The sequence below is a fragment of the Calypte anna genome, chromosome 1 (assembly GCF_003957555.1).
Source record: "Calypte anna isolate BGI_N300 chromosome 1, bCalAnn1_v1.p, whole genome shotgun sequence".
Taxonomy (NCBI): domain Eukaryota; kingdom Metazoa; phylum Chordata; class Aves; order Apodiformes; family Trochilidae; genus Calypte; species Calypte anna.
In genome coordinates this window covers 766961-783679 of record NC_044244.1, presented here as the reverse complement: position 1 = coordinate 783679, position 16719 = coordinate 766961, and the positions used below count along the sequence as shown (strand labels likewise).

At 52.1% G+C, this 16719-nt stretch overlaps 1 protein-coding gene across 1 annotated transcript in view; it reads right to left on the bottom strand.

Annotated features, from left to right (window-relative positions):
- LOC115600464 (rab GDP dissociation inhibitor beta) overlaps positions 1 to 16719 on the bottom strand; it is a 29596-nt gene that overhangs the window by 5838 nt on the left and 7039 nt on the right. Inside the window, exons 2-8 of the mRNA XM_030469520.1 lie at positions 12826 to 12933; positions 11179 to 11278; positions 8595 to 8729; positions 4943 to 5141; positions 4325 to 4456; positions 2749 to 2848; positions 693 to 864 (exon numbers count right to left, since the gene is read on the bottom strand). Of these exons, the coding sequence (XP_030325380.1) occupies positions 693 to 864; positions 2749 to 2848; positions 4325 to 4456; positions 4943 to 5141; positions 8595 to 8729; positions 11179 to 11278; positions 12826 to 12933 (946 nt within the window). The remainder of the gene's footprint in view (positions 1 to 692; positions 865 to 2748; positions 2849 to 4324; positions 4457 to 4942; positions 5142 to 8594; positions 8730 to 11178; positions 11279 to 12825; positions 12934 to 16719) is intronic.

The window sequence follows — 16719 nt, the reverse complement described above, 5'->3', positions numbered from 1 at the left end:
TTAGAACCAGGTTGCCCAGGAAAAGAGTCTCTGCCCCATCCCTGGCAGTGTTCAAAGCCAGGTTGGATGGGGCTTGGAGCAATCTGGGAGGGAGGTGTCCCTGCCCATGGCAGGGGGGTGGGAATGAGCTGAGCTTTCAGTTCTCTTCCAAACCAATCCATTCCAGGATTCTATTTCTTGGGGTGGGAGGGAGGAAGAAATTCTTTGGGGTGAGGGTGCTGAGCCCCTGGGTGCCCAGGTTGTCCAAGGAAGTTGTGGCTGCCCCATCCCTGGCAGTGTCTCAGGTCAGGTTGGATGGGGCTTGGAGCACCCTGGGCTGGTGGGAGGTGTCCCTGCCCATGGCAGAAGGGTTGGAATGAGATGTGTAAGATCTTTAAGGTCCTTTCCAACCCAAACCATTGCCTGATTCATTCATTTCCCCTTCTGCACTCAGCCCTCACCCCCCTCCCACAGCTTCTCACCCACTTCTCCCAACTTGAGGCACTTCCTTTGGTGGGTTCCTCAGGGGGCTTTCCAACCACAGGCACCTCAGCTTCTCCCAACCACAGCTCTATAAAGCTCACAGCCTCCCAGGATCCCCCCAAAAGGATTTGGGGACGAGGATATGAAGTCAACCCCAGGGTTTGACACCTCAGAGTCCCTCAGAGCACACAGAGTGGGTGCTTTTCCCATCCATCCATCCACCCACACACCTGATTTTCGGTTGACCTGGTTCTGTGGAATGATGATCTGGCAGGAGTTGGCATCATTTGTGTTCTTGATGGGGTGGCTCAGGATGCAGATGACCCGGATCACCTGCCCCACCTTGGTGACGCGGTCCGAGACGTAACTGGGGTCACAGATGAGCTGCTTGCAGCGAGCCACCTGTGGGGAGGAGATGGACCTCAGGTGAGCACCTCAGGGAGGTGAGGAACCAGGTGATTTGGAGGGAAAAAAAAAAACAAAACTGAGATTTGAGGTGTTTTTTCCACCAGCAGGTCCTTACTTCACTGCCAGCTTGGGCGATTTGCCTCTCGGTGTGTTCCTCACAGCTCTACCCAAGGTTGAAGCAGAACTGAGCAGTTCTCATCACAAATATTTTTATTTCATTTTTTTTTTACATAAATAATTTCATCTTTGAGCAATCTGAAGCTTCCAGGCAGGCTGCACTTGGGCATGTCAGTCTGTAGCATGGATTAGCACCTTCACAGCTACACAGGACACCCAGGACACCCCACAAGGGACACATTACCCTACCAAAAAGTGCTGAGCTGTCCCAGAAAGTTCCTGCTCTGGTTGGGAGAACATTTATAGCTCCCAAAGAGCCTGAAGAACTCTGGAGTTGAGAAGAAGCTGCCAAAAGGTTGTGTGGCAGCTGCCTGAGCAGCTCCTGTTCAGTTCTCAAGGGCAGAGCTGGTTAGGACCCAGCAGGCAGCACCTTTCCAGCTTTGCCAGCCCAGTTTATTCAGAGGAAATATTCCATTTATTCAGAGGAAAACCTTGCCCAGCCCATGGAGCCTTCATTCCAGCTCCTGGAGTAGGAATGTTGTGTTCAGAATCACAGAATCTTTCTGGCTGGAGAAGATCTTTCACCATTAACTCAACTCTACCCAATCCAGAGCTGGAAGAGCACCATGTACCCAACCATGGCTCTCAGCACCACAACCCCAGAGAATTTAAACACCTCCAGGATTCAACCACCCCCTGGGCTGTGCTGAAAAAACCCTTTCAGTCATTAAGTTTCTCCTCATCTCCAGCCTGGTGCAACCTGAGATGATCTCCTCTCATCCTTTTGCTCCTCATCATGCAAACATAGAGATAACACATGGGGAAAAAAAAAAAAGATATGAAATCCAAGGACTTTGATGAGGGGTTTTCTACTGATTTTGGTCAGATCAATGACCAAGAGTCTCTGTTTGGAGAGGGGAAGATGTGGGATGGGGATGTGTCCTGTTTTGGGCCAGGAGAAAGGGGATTTTCTGGCTTGTGCTTTTGCTTTCAGCTCAGTCTCTTGTCAGGAGCTGCACTTGCTGAAATTCACAGCAAGTTTCTCAGGCAGTGGCTGCTGCTGGGACTGATCCCACTCCGTGGTTAGAGTTACTGCTGGAGAATGGGCTGCAGAGCCAAGGACACTGCTCAGCTCTGAGCAACATTTGGCCCTCCAAAAGGAGAAAAGGAGTCAAGAGGTCACACCTGAAACCCTCCTGTGGGGAGGAACAGACAAGAGAAATGACCAGAATTGACCAAACAGAGGATTCCATCCCATACACCTCATCCTCAGGAGAAATTGGAGGGATCCCCAGGCTCAAAGCCCTTCCTGCTTCCCCTTCTTCCCCTCTCCCTCTTTGCTTCAGCATCCTGGGAGGATTCCATCCCTTCCTCTGCCTCTGCTCCTGATCCATCCCAGCCTGAATCTGTGTGTTCCTGCCTCCAGCTCCCAACTGCTCCTGACCCCAGGATTCCAGCCTGGACTTTCCCAGGGCTGCCCTACAGCTTCAGTGGGGATGGGAGAGTTCTTGGGGGAAAGGGGGAGGAACCTGGGATCAATTTTCCTGTAGATTTGTATAGATTGAGTCATTTTTCCTATTTCTCATTCCTGTTCCATTCAAGCTGTGTAGTTTAGTTCCCAACCCATCAGTCTCTCTCCCTTATTCTCTCTCCTTTCTTTATCAGGGAGGGGAGAGGGATTAAGAGACAGCATCTGGCATTCAGTTTAATTGCCAGGGCAGTGTTAAACCCTGACAGGATGAAAGAACTTGGGATTTGTACCTCTCCTTCAGACTTCACACCAACCACTTTGCCATTCTCTATCACGATCTCCTCAATGGGTTTGTTCAGCATGTAGGTGCCTCCATAGATGGCACTTAGCCTGCAAGAACAAGAGCAACTTCAGCATCTCCAACAGGTCCAGCTTGGGTTCCCACAGCCCTTCCAACCCCTTTTTCTGTCCCCTTTATCCAAACTTCCTGTCAGACTTAAACCTCTTCAAACCTCTGTTTGAACCTCTGCTTTCTGTTCTTCCTGCAAGGCATCAGCTGCCCTTGGAACAAATTCCAGGAGAGATGCCACCCATGGAGAAAAAAACAGCTTGGTGCAACCCACAGTCCTCCAGTGTAAGAGCTGTGGCTACACCAGGCAGGAATATGGGACTTCTTGGATAGAATCATGGAATGGGAGAGACCTTAAAGCTCATCTTATTCCAAACCCCCCTGCCATGGGCAGGGACACCTCCCACCAGCCCAGGGTGCTCCAAGCCCCATCCAACCTGACCTGAGACACTGCCAGGGATGGGGCAGCCACAACTTCCTTGGACAACCTGGGCAACCAGGGGCTCAGCACCCTCACCCCAAAGAATTTCTCCCTCCCTCCCTCCCTCCCCAAGAAATAGAATCCTGGAATGGGTTGGCTTGGAAGAGAACTGAAAGCTCAGCTCATTCCAACCCCGCTGCCATGGGCAGGGACACCTCCCTCCCACATTGCTCCAAGCCCCATCCAACCTGGCTTTGAACACTGCCAGGGATGGGGCAGAGACTCTTTTCCTGGGCAACCTGGTTCTAAAGCTCAGCACCTTCACCCCAAACAAGTTCTCCCTCCCTCCCTCCCTCCCTCCCTGCCTGCCCAAGATCTCCTCTCCATCTCCCCTCTCCCAGCTGGAAATCCTTCCCCCTCGCAGGGTCCCATCCCTCCAGGCCCTTGTCCCAAGTCCCTCCCCAGCTTTCCTGGAGCCCCTTCAGGCACTGGAAGGTGCTCTAAGGTCTCCCCATTGCAGCCTTCTCTTCTCCAGCCTCAACACCCCCAACTCTCTCAGCCTGGCTCCAGAGCAGAGCTGCTCCAGCCCTCCCAGCAGCTCCAGGGCCTCCTCTGCACTGGCTCCAACAGCTCCGTGTCCTTCTGCTGCTGGGGACCCAAGAGCTGGACACAGCTTTACCCCAGGGGGGTCTCCCCAGAGCGGAGCAGAGGGGGACAATCCCCTCCCTGGCCCTGCTGCTCACACTGCTGGGGATGCAGCCCAGGACATGGGGGATTTGATGCCTCTCTTGAGCTTCTCCTCACCCCACACCCCCAAGTCCTTCTCCTCAGGGCTGCTCTCCAGCCATTCTCCACCCAGGATGTTGCTTCACTGCCAACACAATCCCTGAGCAAACCCAGAGCTCCCCCCAGCACCAGGAATCGTGGTAAAAAAGCCCAGAAAGCAGTGAGCTCACCCAGAGGAATCTTTTCTTGCTTACAACAGGGAAAGAACCATTCATGACCACAAGAAGTTCTAGAAGTTTGAGCACTGACTCCAAAGATCTCATCCCCCTCCACCAGGTACCAAAACCAGAATCCAAAGCCAAGTTCTCACCTTGCAAATCCTTGGGGCAGCTCTCCAAGGCCATAGAGGGGATAAAGGTAGGGACTTTTCCCATATCTAGCCAGTGACTCACTGTAGAGCTTAATCCTGTTGATTGTTTCTTGGCATGGCTGGTCTAGATAGCTGGAGAGGACAGTGATGGGATTTGCAACCAAGACTTAAAAGCAGAACACCCCCCAAAAGCAAAATATTTACTTCCTGACCAGTTTCCTTCCCCACCCTCCATCTGCTGCTGTCAAGTATTTCCTTGAAAGTTCCTTTTTAGAAGGACTTGATGTCCTCAGAGGGTTTTATTCAGGAAGGAGAAGGCTCATTAACCCCAGGAACTCATTCAAATCTTCCCTCAGCAGGAGATTCAGGATCTTAAAATTAATTTTAACAAGAATTTTAAGTCTTTGAAGAAACACTTTGCAACACACAGAATCCTGAGGGCTGGAAAAGATCAAGTCCAACCCTCAGTCCACCACTAAACCAAACCAAGTCCTCAGGTGCCACATGCAGACTTTTTTTTTGGCCCCTTCCAGGCTTGGTGACTCCACCACTGCCCTGGGGCTGTCAGTTCCACTGCTCAGCTCCTCCCTCAGTGAAGCAAACCCCCTCCCCACTTACTCATCAGTCCTGTAGAGAGCCAGGGCATGGCCTGTGAAGTCAATCACATCTTGGCCCAGGTCAAACTTCTTGTAGACATCCCTCATGGTGGTTTTCTTGGGATCCACCCCCTCAAAAGTCCGGGGATCATTCTCATCAAAGTTGGCAACATAGACCAGGAACTTCCTGAAGCGCCGTTTCTCGAACAACCCCATCAAACCTGCACCCCAAAGATGTTGTCAGCACCCCAGAGATGTTGTCAGCACCCAACACCACTCCTGGAGGGCTTCCCCTGCACCCCAGAGATGTTGTCAGCACCCAACAGTACACCTGAAGGGCTTCCCCTGCACCCCAGAGATGTTGTCACCACCTAACAGCACCCCTCAAACGCTTCCCCTGCACCCCAAAGATGTCAGCACCCAACAGCACTCCTGGAGGGCTTCCCCAGCACCCCAGAGATGTTGTCAGCACCCAACTACACCCCTGGAGGGCTTCCCCTGCACCCCAGAGATGTTGTCAGCACCCAACAGCACCCCTGAAGGGCTTCCCCTGCACTCCAGAGATGTTGTCAGCACCTAACACCACCCCTGGAGGACTTCCCCTGCACCCCAAAGATGTTGTCAGCACCCAACACCACCCCTGGAGGACTTCCCCTGCACCCCAGAGATGTTGTCAGCACCCAACTCCACCCCTGAAGGGCTTCCCCTGCACCCAAGAGATGCTGTAAGCACCCAACACCACCCCTGGAGGGCTTTCCCTGCACCCAGATGTTGTCAGCACCCAAGAGATGTTGTCAGCACCCAACACCACCCCTGGAGGGCTTCCCCTGCACCCCAAAGATGTTGTCAGCACACCAGAGATATTGTCAGCACCCAACAGCACCCCTGGAGGACTTCCCCTGCACCCCAAAGATGTTGTCAGCACCCAACTACACCCCTGGAGGGCTTCCCCTGCACCCCAGAGATGTTGTCACCACCTAACAGCACCCCTCAAACGCTTCCCCTGCACCCCAAAGATGTCAGCACCCAACAGCACTCCTGGAGGGCTTCCCCAGCACCCCAGAGATGTTGTCAGCACCCAACTACACCCCTGGAGGGCTTCCCCTGCACCCCAGAGATGTTGTCAGCACCCAACAGCACCCCTGAAGGGCTTCCCCTGCACTCCAGAGATGTTGTCAGCACCTAACACCACCCCTGGAGGACTTCCCCTGCACCCCAAAGATGTTGTCAGCACCCAACACCACCCCTGGAGGACTTCCCCTGCACCCCAGAGATGTTGTCAGCACCCAACTCCACCCCTGAAGGGCTTCCCCTGCACCCAAGAGATGCTGTAAGCACCCAACACCACCCCTGGAGGGCTTTCCCTGCACCCAGATGTTGTCAGCACCCAAGAGATGTTGTCAGCACCCAACACCACCCCTGGAGGGCTTCCCCTGCACCCCAAAGATGTTGTCAGCACACCAGAGATATTGTCAGCACCCAACAGCACCCCTGGAGGACTTCCCCTGCACCCCAAAGATGTTGTCAGCACCCAACACCACCCCTGGAGGACTTCCCCTGCACCCCAAAGATGTTGTCAGCACCCAACACCACCCCTGGAGGGCTTCCCCTGCACCCCAGAGATGCTGTCAGCACCCAACTCCACCCCTGAAGGGCTTCCCCTGCACCCAAGAGATGCTGTAAGCACCCAACACCACCCCTGGAGGGCTTTCCCTGCACCCGGGAGATGTTGTCAGCACCCAACACCACCCCTGGAGGGCTTTCCCTGCACCCCAAAGATGTTGTCAGCACCCAACACCACCCCTGAAGGGCTTCTCCTGTACCCCAAAGATGTCAGCACCCAACACCACCCCTGGAGGGTTTCCCCTGCACCCCAGAGATGTTGTCACCACCTAACACCACCCCTGGAGGGCTTCCCCTGCACCCCAAAGATGTTGTCAGCACCCAAGAGATGTTGTCAGCACCCAACACCACCCCTGGAAGGCTCTCTCAGTGCCACAGAGGGACCAGAAGAAGGCTGAGAAGCAGCAAGAGGTGGAAACTTCCCTGGAGAAGGGGGGGAGTTTGGCCTCAAGGGGAACCAAGGGAATCTGTTCAAGAAGGTGCCACCAACATCTGCCAAGCTGCTGGATACTGGAAGCTGTCCTGGTGTAGGCTCACAGACTGGTTTGGGTTGGGAAGGACCTTAAAAATCATTTAGTTCCAAGCTCCCTGCCACAGCCAAAGACCTCAAGATGTGTTATGGCCAATTTGTCTCAAAGCATGACTGAGGGCTGGGCTTCAGCACTACTTCCAGCTGAGGAGAAGCTTGAGGAGCAGTTTCCACAAGTCCCAGCCCTGTGTTTGGGATCCACCAGGCTTCAGGAAAGCATGATACCAGGCATCACCAAAGGCTGGTGACCAAAGCTCCACCAAACCAAGTGGCCCCAGGTTCTCCTGCAGCCTCACCAAGAAACCAGAAAGTGCTGTGAAGGTCAAAACATCAACCATGAGGTTGGCCAAGGCACCATTTCTGAGTTTTAATTTCCTACAGACTGGAGGAGCAGGACTGGACTTGCAGAGGCAGCACCAAAGGCACCTCCTACTTCTGCCAGCATTAAATCTTCTCTGTGAGGCTGCTGATGAGACAGCAACGTGGCCAAGTTGAAGGACCAAGGTGGCACCTGTCAGAATTAATCATTCTAATCTCCCTGCTGATGAAAGTGACATGTTTTACACTCAAAATTCCACCCAATAAGGACCTGATGTTAAATATTTATGGCCAAGAGTGAGCCCCAAATGAAAGCTCCTGAGGAAGTAAAATGCTGCTGAATTCTGACCAAATGAACCACAGAAAAGGCAGTTTGACCAATTCCACTTGAAAGCTCCAAGGAAATGGGGACTCAAGGCTCAGGAAGCCCAAAAGTCCCACTACAAGTGGTGTTTGTACTCAAATGAGATGCAGATGTCAGCAGAACTTGTGACTGAGGTGGAGTCACAGAACCACAGAATGTCAGGGGTGGGAAGGGAGCTCTGGAGATCCCCCAGTGCAACCCCCCTGCCCCAGCAGGATCCCCCAGGGCAGCCCACACAGGAACACAGCCAGGGGGGTTTGGAAAGGCTCCAGAGAAGGAGACTCCACAACCTCTCTGGGCAGCCTGGGCCAGGGCTCCCTCAGCCTCACCCTCAACAACTTTCTCCTCATGCTGAGCTGCAACTTCCTCTCTTCTCCCTTCAACCCAGTCTTCCTTGGCCTCTCCCTGGACACCCCCAAAAAGAGATTGGCCCCTTCCTCTTGCCCCCCACCCCTCAGCTACTGATGGACATTCAGCACATCCCCTCTCAGCCTTCTCTTCTCCAGCCTCAACAGCCCCAGGCCTCTCACTCTTTCTTCCCAGCACAGATGCTCAAGTCCCTTCCTCACCCTCCCAGCTCTCCCTTGGCCTCTCTCCAGTAGATCCCAGTCTCTCCTCAACTGGGGAGCCCCAAACTGGAGCCAGGATTCCAGGGGTGCTCTCCCCAGAGCAGAGGAGGAGAACCTCCCTGGATCTCCACAGCTGAGGAGCATCAAGATTTATTTTTCTAGAGGAGGACAGAACCCTCTGGGGTGTGGGGGGCAGACACTTGTCTTGCTTCATTTAGAGATGTAGGAGCTGACAAAGCCTGAGGAGATACAACAAGGTGTAACTACTCACTGGATGCAAGGGCTTCTGCCTCAGTGGAAGGGACTTTGTAGATCTTCCCTCCCTTGTAGACAAAGCTCCCCTCGATCACCTTGAAGTCCAAGTAGCGAGTAACTTCTGTGTAGAGCAACATCTTTACCAACTGACCTGAAAAAAAAAAGGAAGTTTTGGCACAAATCAACCCCCTGCAGGCAGAAGCCAAGAGGAGGAAAGTGCTCCTGTCCTGGTTTGGGCCAGGATAAAGGTGGTTTTCTGTTTCTGTACTTTTGCTTTTAGCTAAGTCCCTTGTAAGTAGTTGCATTTGCTGAAATTAACAGCAAGTTTCTCATGCAGTGTATGTGCTTCTAGGACTGATAACACTTGATGTTTATAGTTACTGCTAGAGACTGGTGTGCAGAGCCAAGGACACTGCTCAGCTCTGAGGAAAATATTTTACCGTCCAGGAGGACACAGAGGCCCCACCTGAGCCCTCCTTTGGGGAGGAACAGACAAGATAGATGCCAGAATTAACCAAACAGAGTATTCCATCCCATATACGTCACACTCAGTATAAATTTGAGGCATCACGATGGCCGAGCCAGATCTTTTCCTGATTTCCTGCTTCCCTTCCTTCACCCGGCATCCTGGAAGGATCCCGTCCGTTCGTTTGCCTGTGGTCCTGATCCGTGCCAGCCCATATCTGTGTGTTCCTGCCTCCGGTTCCCGACTGCTGCCGACTCCAGGAGTCCAGCCTGGACTTTCCCAGGGCTGCCCTGCAGCCTCAGTGGTGACGTGAGAGTTATTGGGGGAGAGGGGGGAGGAATGTGGTATCCATTTTCCTGTATATTTGTATATATTTAGTAATTTTACCTATTTATCACTACTGTTTCATTAAAGTTGTGTAGTTTAGTTTCCAACCCATCAGTCTCTCTCCCTTATTCTCTCTCCTTTCTCTATCAAGGAGAAAGAGAGATTAATAGAGAGCGTCTGTTATTCAGTTTAATTGCCGGGCCAGTGTTAAACCGTGACAGCTCCTCAGAAAGCAACACTTCTCCTAACACAGCAAAACCCCCAAAAGCAGCAGCACCACCTTCAACCCACACATCTCTTACACCTTCGTGTAACAGGCAGGGTGTGGCAGATGCTCACTGGTGCAAACTGGTTGTAAGGTTTTCTTACAGGGAGTTGACAGCTTCCTTGTCACCCCTGTGGTTTCCATGAGACCTCTGAGTAAACCCCTTGCTCCAGCACATGAATTTGCTGCTCTTTGCACCCTGTAGTTTGCTCACACTCAATGGTCACCTCTCTGCACCCAGAGCAGAGAGGAGGAGCAGCTCCTCAGCCCCTCCCTGCAGACCCAGCAGGGCCTGAGCACCAATTCTCCAGACAATTTATCCCAAATTTGGCCCACTCACTGCCCCCACCCACTGTCCCATCCCCAGAGGGATGTTGATAGAATCCTTCTGGTTGGAAAAAAAAACCCTTTAAGACAATCAAAAGGCCAAGTGTTAATCCAGCACTGCCAAGGCCACCCCATGGCCCTCAGAACCACAGCTCCACGGCTTTGAAACCCCTCCAGGGCTCTGGGGACTCCCTGGGCCAGGCCCTGACAACCCTTTCCGGGAAGAAATTATTCCCAAACTCCAGCCTAAAGCTCCCCTGGGCAACTCGAGGCCATTTTCTCTTCTCCTATCCCTTGTTCCTTGGAAAAAGGGACCTCCCTCCCCCTGGCTCCAACCTCCTTTCAGGGAATTGCAGGATAAGCTTTCCTCTCAACCTCCTTTCTTCCAGGCACAAACACCCCCAGCTCCCTCAGCTGCTCCTCTGAAGTTCTCCAGATCCTTCTCCTGGCTCTCCAGCCCCTTTCCCTAATTCCATTGCCCTTCTCTGGACACACTCCAGCACCTCAACATCCTTCTGCTTTTGGGGGGCCCAGAACTGAACACAACATTGCCCCTTATTTACACCTCCCAAAACCAAACCCAATCCAACTGTCCCACAGCATGTCCCCACTTGAGCCAGACAGACACTCCACACCACCCACCTACCCTCTCCTGGGGCAGGGACAAGAAATTCAGGTAGGAAATGGCTGGAATTTGGTAAAGGGAGTTGCCCTTGAACTCATTTGCCCTGGTAACCACCTTCTCTAATAATGGATTTGGTGCAGAAAACCTCCCCCAGCACTGGGACACAGAGATGAGGTTTTGGAGCATCAGTGAAAGGGATGAGAGAATCTGCAAGCCACCACCACCAAAGGGGATTAAGAGTCACCCTGGAACCAAGTTTTTTCTTCTTAGGCCACAGAAGAATAACAAAAGAGAAACTCAGAGGGTCAGCTCTGCCTCAAAATGCCAACATTTTAAGGGCAGATGTTGCAAAAAGGGACACTCAAACCTTCCAGACACTGCTGGAGCCACCAAGCTGGAAAGCTCCAAGAAGCAGAAGGAATCAGCAGAGCAGAAGCCTCTGGCACAGAACCATGGAGATGACCCAGCTCTGATGGCTGCTTCCCCACAAGGTGAGGAGGAGGAGGAGATGGCTGAAGGGCTTTTTCACCCCCTCACTGCAGCCCTGAAGTCAGGCTGAGCTCAGGAGGAAGCTTTGGGAGCTCACTCACCATTAGCCATAAGGAATTTGGGGATTAGGTCCACGTTCCAGTCTCTCCCTCTCCCCATGGATTCTGGTGGAGCTCCTGGGAGATTAAACCTTTTGTAGAGCTTGGGAGAGAACACAAAACTTCTTACAGGCAGAGGAAATGTTTCTGGGGGTAATTTCTACCCACAATTGTACACACTTTCCACCCCCACATCTCCCCAGCTGAACATAACTCTTCAGAGCAAGTTTTTGGCCAAGCTTTTAGCTCCAGCTGGATGTTTGGATGCCCTGCACAACAGGACAGTAAATTCTTGCAGTAAAAATCAGGCAGCAAATATCCCTGCTCATCCAGCTTTACTTCCACCAAGGTTTAAAAGCTTGGGAATGGATGAGCTGCTGAACCAAAACACTGTTTGAGGTCCCTAACAGGTAATCTGATCAATGTGCCCAGCTCTAGGCTCCTCCAGAAACTTCTATCAGGTTTTCCAATAAAAATATTTAACCCAGTTAAGCTGCAAAGGAGAGAAGTGATTTCCTGACATCTCATTAATCAGCCAGGCTAACAGCTTTTGAGGCTCCACAGTCACAGCTCACCCCAGGAGATGGCATCTGACCATCCCCAAGGGCTCACAGAGAGAGAACCAAGCAGGGCAGAGAACACTTGGTGTTTGTTAGGGTGGTGTCTGCTGGGAAAAAATCAGCAGGAACTCATTTTGTGGCACTTCCACACCAGATAATAATGGCCAAAGAGTTCATAGAATCATGGAATGGTTTGGGTTGAATCCTCTGTGCTGACTCCATTTCCTTTTCTGGGAATCCAGTGTTTGAGGCCAAAATCCCCAGATTATAACAGAATCATGGAATGGTTGGAAGGGACCTCAAAGCTCATCCAGTCCCAACCCCCTGCATGCCCAGGGACACCTCCCACCAGCCCAGGGGGCTCCAAGCCCCATCCAACCTGACCTGAGACACTGCCAGGGATGGGGCAGCCACAAGTTCCTTGGACAACCTGGGCCAGGCTCTCCCCACCCTCAAAGTCAAGAAGTTCCTCCCCATCTCCAACCTCAATCTCCCCTTTCTCTCCAAGTTTTAACCCATTTCCCTTCTCCTCTCCCTACCCCCCCGTGTCCAAAGCCCTCCCCCAGTTTTCTTGGAGCCCCTTCAGATATTGGAAGGTTGCTCTAAGCTCACCTGGGAGCCTCCTCTTCTCCAGGCTGAACAACCCCAAGCCCTCAGCCTGGCTTCCCAGGGAGGTGCTCAGCCCTCTGAGCATTTGAGTGGCTCTGCTCTGGACACCTTCCAGGAGCTCTGTGTCCTTCTGATGTTGGGGATTCCACAACTGGACACAGAGCTCCAGATGGGCTCTCAGCAGAACTTCTCTCCTGTTATAACATCCACTTGTCAAGCTCCAAACAAGGGTTTAGGTGCTGAGAGCTTGAATCTTGGCTGGGGGCTACAGAAAACAAGCACCACCTGCCATGGATGAACTGATTTCTCCTGTGCTGTTGGAAGTGGCAGTGCCATAAAATGTTCTTCCTCCAGGAAAATCCTCCAGAGGAATGAATTTGAATTCCCAACCCCAAAGGTAACTTGAAACAAAGCCCCCCTTCCCATTCTGACATGCCTGGGGAGGTGAAGATAAGTGGGTGTCAGCCCCCTGGGTACTTACATCCTCCAGAGGTGTAATGGATGCACTTTCCCCTCCGTAGTAAGAGTTCTGATCCATGTGAAGGACCTTCTTGCCATTCACTGACATGATCCCAGAGAGGATGCATTCCTAGGGAAAAAAAAAAAGGATGGAAGGGATGGGTTAGTTGAGTTTCAGTCTCCTTCCATCTTTCCTAACTCAGAGCACGTTCAGGCAGGCTGCTGCATGCCCACCATGGAAGGCAGATGCATGGGCCTTGGGAAACAAAGGCATCAGTTGCCTCACTCCAAAATGAAGAAGCTGCCAGATTTTTGTTTGGAACAGATTAACCCCTTAGGAGGTTTGCTCTCTGCTCCAGGCAAGGCAACCAAGAGGTTTCAAACCACACAACCACCACCTGCCAGGGCTTCTCTGAGGATAAATTCATGCAGAGGTTGATCCTGGCTGCCCCATCCCTGGCAGTGTCTCAGGTCAGGCTGGATGGGGCTTGGAGCACCCTGGGCTGGTGGGAGGTGTCCCTGCTGATTGTTGGAACTGGATGAGCTTGAAAGTCCCTTCCAACTAAAACCATTCTGTGATTTGGGCCAGATCAGGAAAATCTCTACTTCTAAACCACCAGCTGAGAGGCAACACCCTCTTTGATGGGTGCTCCCAGGAGCATAAAACCTTGCCTTGAGGGACACCAAGCAGCCTCCTCAAAACCTCCAGCTTTGGTATTTGCCACAAAAGAGTCAACAGCTACTCTGAGAGGAGAGAGGTAGCAAAAAAAAAATAAATTAAACCATTTGGGAGCTTCAGCATCTCAGCAGACACTTTGCTTTCCTTGCTCTGCACACATTGAGATGAAACCCACCAGGAATACTTTGAGCAGCAGCACCCAAACACAACACCCAGAGGCTGAGACCAAGCTCAGGGACCACAAGCTGTAGTTTGCAGAACCAGCTGAGGACTTGGCTGGTTAAATCCTCATTAAAACCCAACTTTGCAACTAACCCTGGTCACCAGCTCTGGCATGCACGAGTTGAAGAGCTTAACAACAACAATAAAAATGAATATTTGGATTTTTAGGACTGCTTGTGGTGGAGGTTTCACTGCTCCTTCCTGCTCTGCCTCTCCAAAGGGAGAATGAAACTGGAGCTGAGCTCTTGGTCACCATCAGACTCATCTCATTTGGGCATCCTGACTCCATCTCATGTTCTCTTTTGTTAAAGCTGCTGAGATGCCACCAGAGTCCTCAGCCAAACCAGAGTTCAAAAGCAGAGAGCCTCCCACTGCACGTTGTTCACAGGGCTTGTAAATCCCAACTGGGGGTAAATCCTCAGTGTGAAGGAAGCTTTCAAAGCTGGGGAGGCTGAGTTGGATTTCAGGAATTGTTTCTTCCCTGAAAGGCTCTGGAAGGGTCTGCCCAGAAGTGGTGGAGTCACCATCCCTGAGGATGCCTGAAAAATGTGTGGATGCAGCACTTCAGGACACTGTTCAGTTGGCTTGGTGGTGTTGGGCTGACTTGATGCTCTTGGAGGTCTTTTCCAGCCTTCTCTGCTTCTAAAACCACCTTCAACCTCACCAGCTAAAGGCCCACCCAGGCTCCAGGCAGCTCTGCAGGAGGGGTTTTCATAGAATCATGGAATGGACTGGGTTGGAAGGGACCTCAGAGATCATCAAGTCCAACCCCTTTACCACTGTTGCAGTTGCTAGACCATGGCACTCAGTGCCACATCCAGGCTCTTTGGAAATAGCTCCAGACACAGAGAATCCACTACTTCCCTGGGCAGCCCATTCCAATGCCTGATCACCCTCTCCAGAAAGAAATTCTTTCTAATATCCAACCTAAACCTCCCCTGGCACAACTTGAGACCCTGCCCTCTTGTCTTGCTGAGAGTTGCCTGGGAAAAGAGCCCAACCCCCCCTGGCTCCAACCTCCTTTCAGGGAGTTGGAGAGAGTGATGAGGTCTCCCCTGAGCCTCCTCTTCTCCAGCCTCAACACCCCCAGCTCCCTCAACCTCTCCTCACAGGATCTGTGCTCCAGTCCCTTCACCAGCCCAGTTGCCTCCTTTGGACCTGCTCCAGCACCTCAATCTCCTGCCTGAGGGGCTGAGGGGCCCAGAACTGGACACAGGACTCAAGCTGTGGCCTCCCCAGAGCTGAGCACAGGGGCAGAATCCCTTCCCTGGACCTGCTGGCCACGCTGTTCCTGAGCCAGCCCAGGATGCCATTGGCCTTCTTGGCCACCTGGGCACACTGCTGGCTCCTGTTCAGCTTCATGTTTTTTGTTTCCAAATGTCCTAACACCTGGAGGATGGCTGGGAGGCTTCACTTCCAGGTGACACTGGGCAAATCTTCCCTGCTGGGAGTGCAAGACACTGCTAACTAGTCCTTCACCCCTCAGGATCCCATGGGAATGCAGCTGAGGGCCCAAAGAGCAAAGCCTGAGCTGCCTGAGTGGTGCACAGCAAGCAAGGGGCACTCCAAGGTTAATCCCTGAAGCCACGGGTGATTTGAGGGCTTCATGACCACCACATGGATCAGGAAACAGGATCAGCTGCTCTGCTTCCCACAAAACCTCTCAGGGATCCATTAGCTCCTCCTCCTAGCACCACAGCATCCTCCCCAGGCTCCAGATCCCTCACATCCTTGCTAAAGCCAAAGCTGACACAGCTGCAGCCAACCCTGTGTTGAGACACTATATAAAAGCCCCACAAGGCTGAGGAACCACACAAATGAAGCAGAGGTGACTTTTAGGGTGTCAATTAGAGGGTTAAGGAGTCCCCACATGCACTGTGGTACTGTCAGACCAAGTGCCACCCAGTGCAGTGTCATCTCCTCAGTTAAAACTGAATTTCAGGGAGCCCCACTCTTAGGTTTGACTCTTTGCCTCTACCCTGCAGTTTTATTTCCCCTGGGAACATCTTTCCAAAACCCTTGCTCACCAGCTCTGCCAGATGGTGCTACAGGACCTGACAACGTCCACGCTGGAGCTGAGCCAGGAAGAAGCCAACCAAGGATTTCAAAGCCAAAATGAGGATCAATGGGAGGAATAAAAGTCACAGCAAAAGCTGCAGCAGCCACAGGGGTCAGGCCAGATGTCAGCTGATTTCCTTCCTCCATTTAAGGAAGACTTCAAAGCATTTCTTGTTCTATCTTCTCAGCAAATCACCTCCCATTCAGTGTGTCTCCCTTCCACACACCCTGCCCAAGCTGCCAGCACCCCCAGAACAAAAGTGGGTACCAGCAGAAGACATAAAAGAAGTTTTAAATACCTTCTCCACCTTATTTTATACCCATTAAACACCAAGGTGGGGATATTATATATTAATTATAGATTCTTTCACTCGGGGCTCATTTCACTGCCTCATTCTCATCACTCAAAGCACTGAAATCCTTTGGCTTCCAACGAGGCAGCAATGTGGTGATAAAACCACAGGAGACACACAATAGATTCATCCTCCCAGCTCAGCAATTCCTTTTGAAGTCCAGGCTGGCTGCCCTGGTGCCTCTACCCATCCATGGGGGCACAGGTCTGTGGGTAGGAACTGCTCTGGTTACATCATTTGGGTCAGGGAATGAGGCAAACAAACTGTGCTGATAAGGGAAGGGCTGGAGTTAAGACTGCAAATAATTGGGGGAGGGAAAAGAATTAAAAAAAAAAAAAGAGGAGGAAGTGTCAGAATTCAAACCTGTGGCTTTCTGACCATGAACAAGAGGCAGAGGGGTGATGAAACTGAGCAGGAAGGGCACTGAGACAGTGGGGAAAGTTCCAGGTGTTCTTCTGGGGGAAACTGCAGTCAGGTTGTGCTGCTGGAATCCAAAGCTTCAGGGCTCATGTTGGGCTGCCAAGAGCTGGGTTTGTCTTGCTGAATGAAATGAGAGAGCAAATCCTGGCAGGGGGTGATGGGGGTGGCAGTGCTGCTTCCAGTG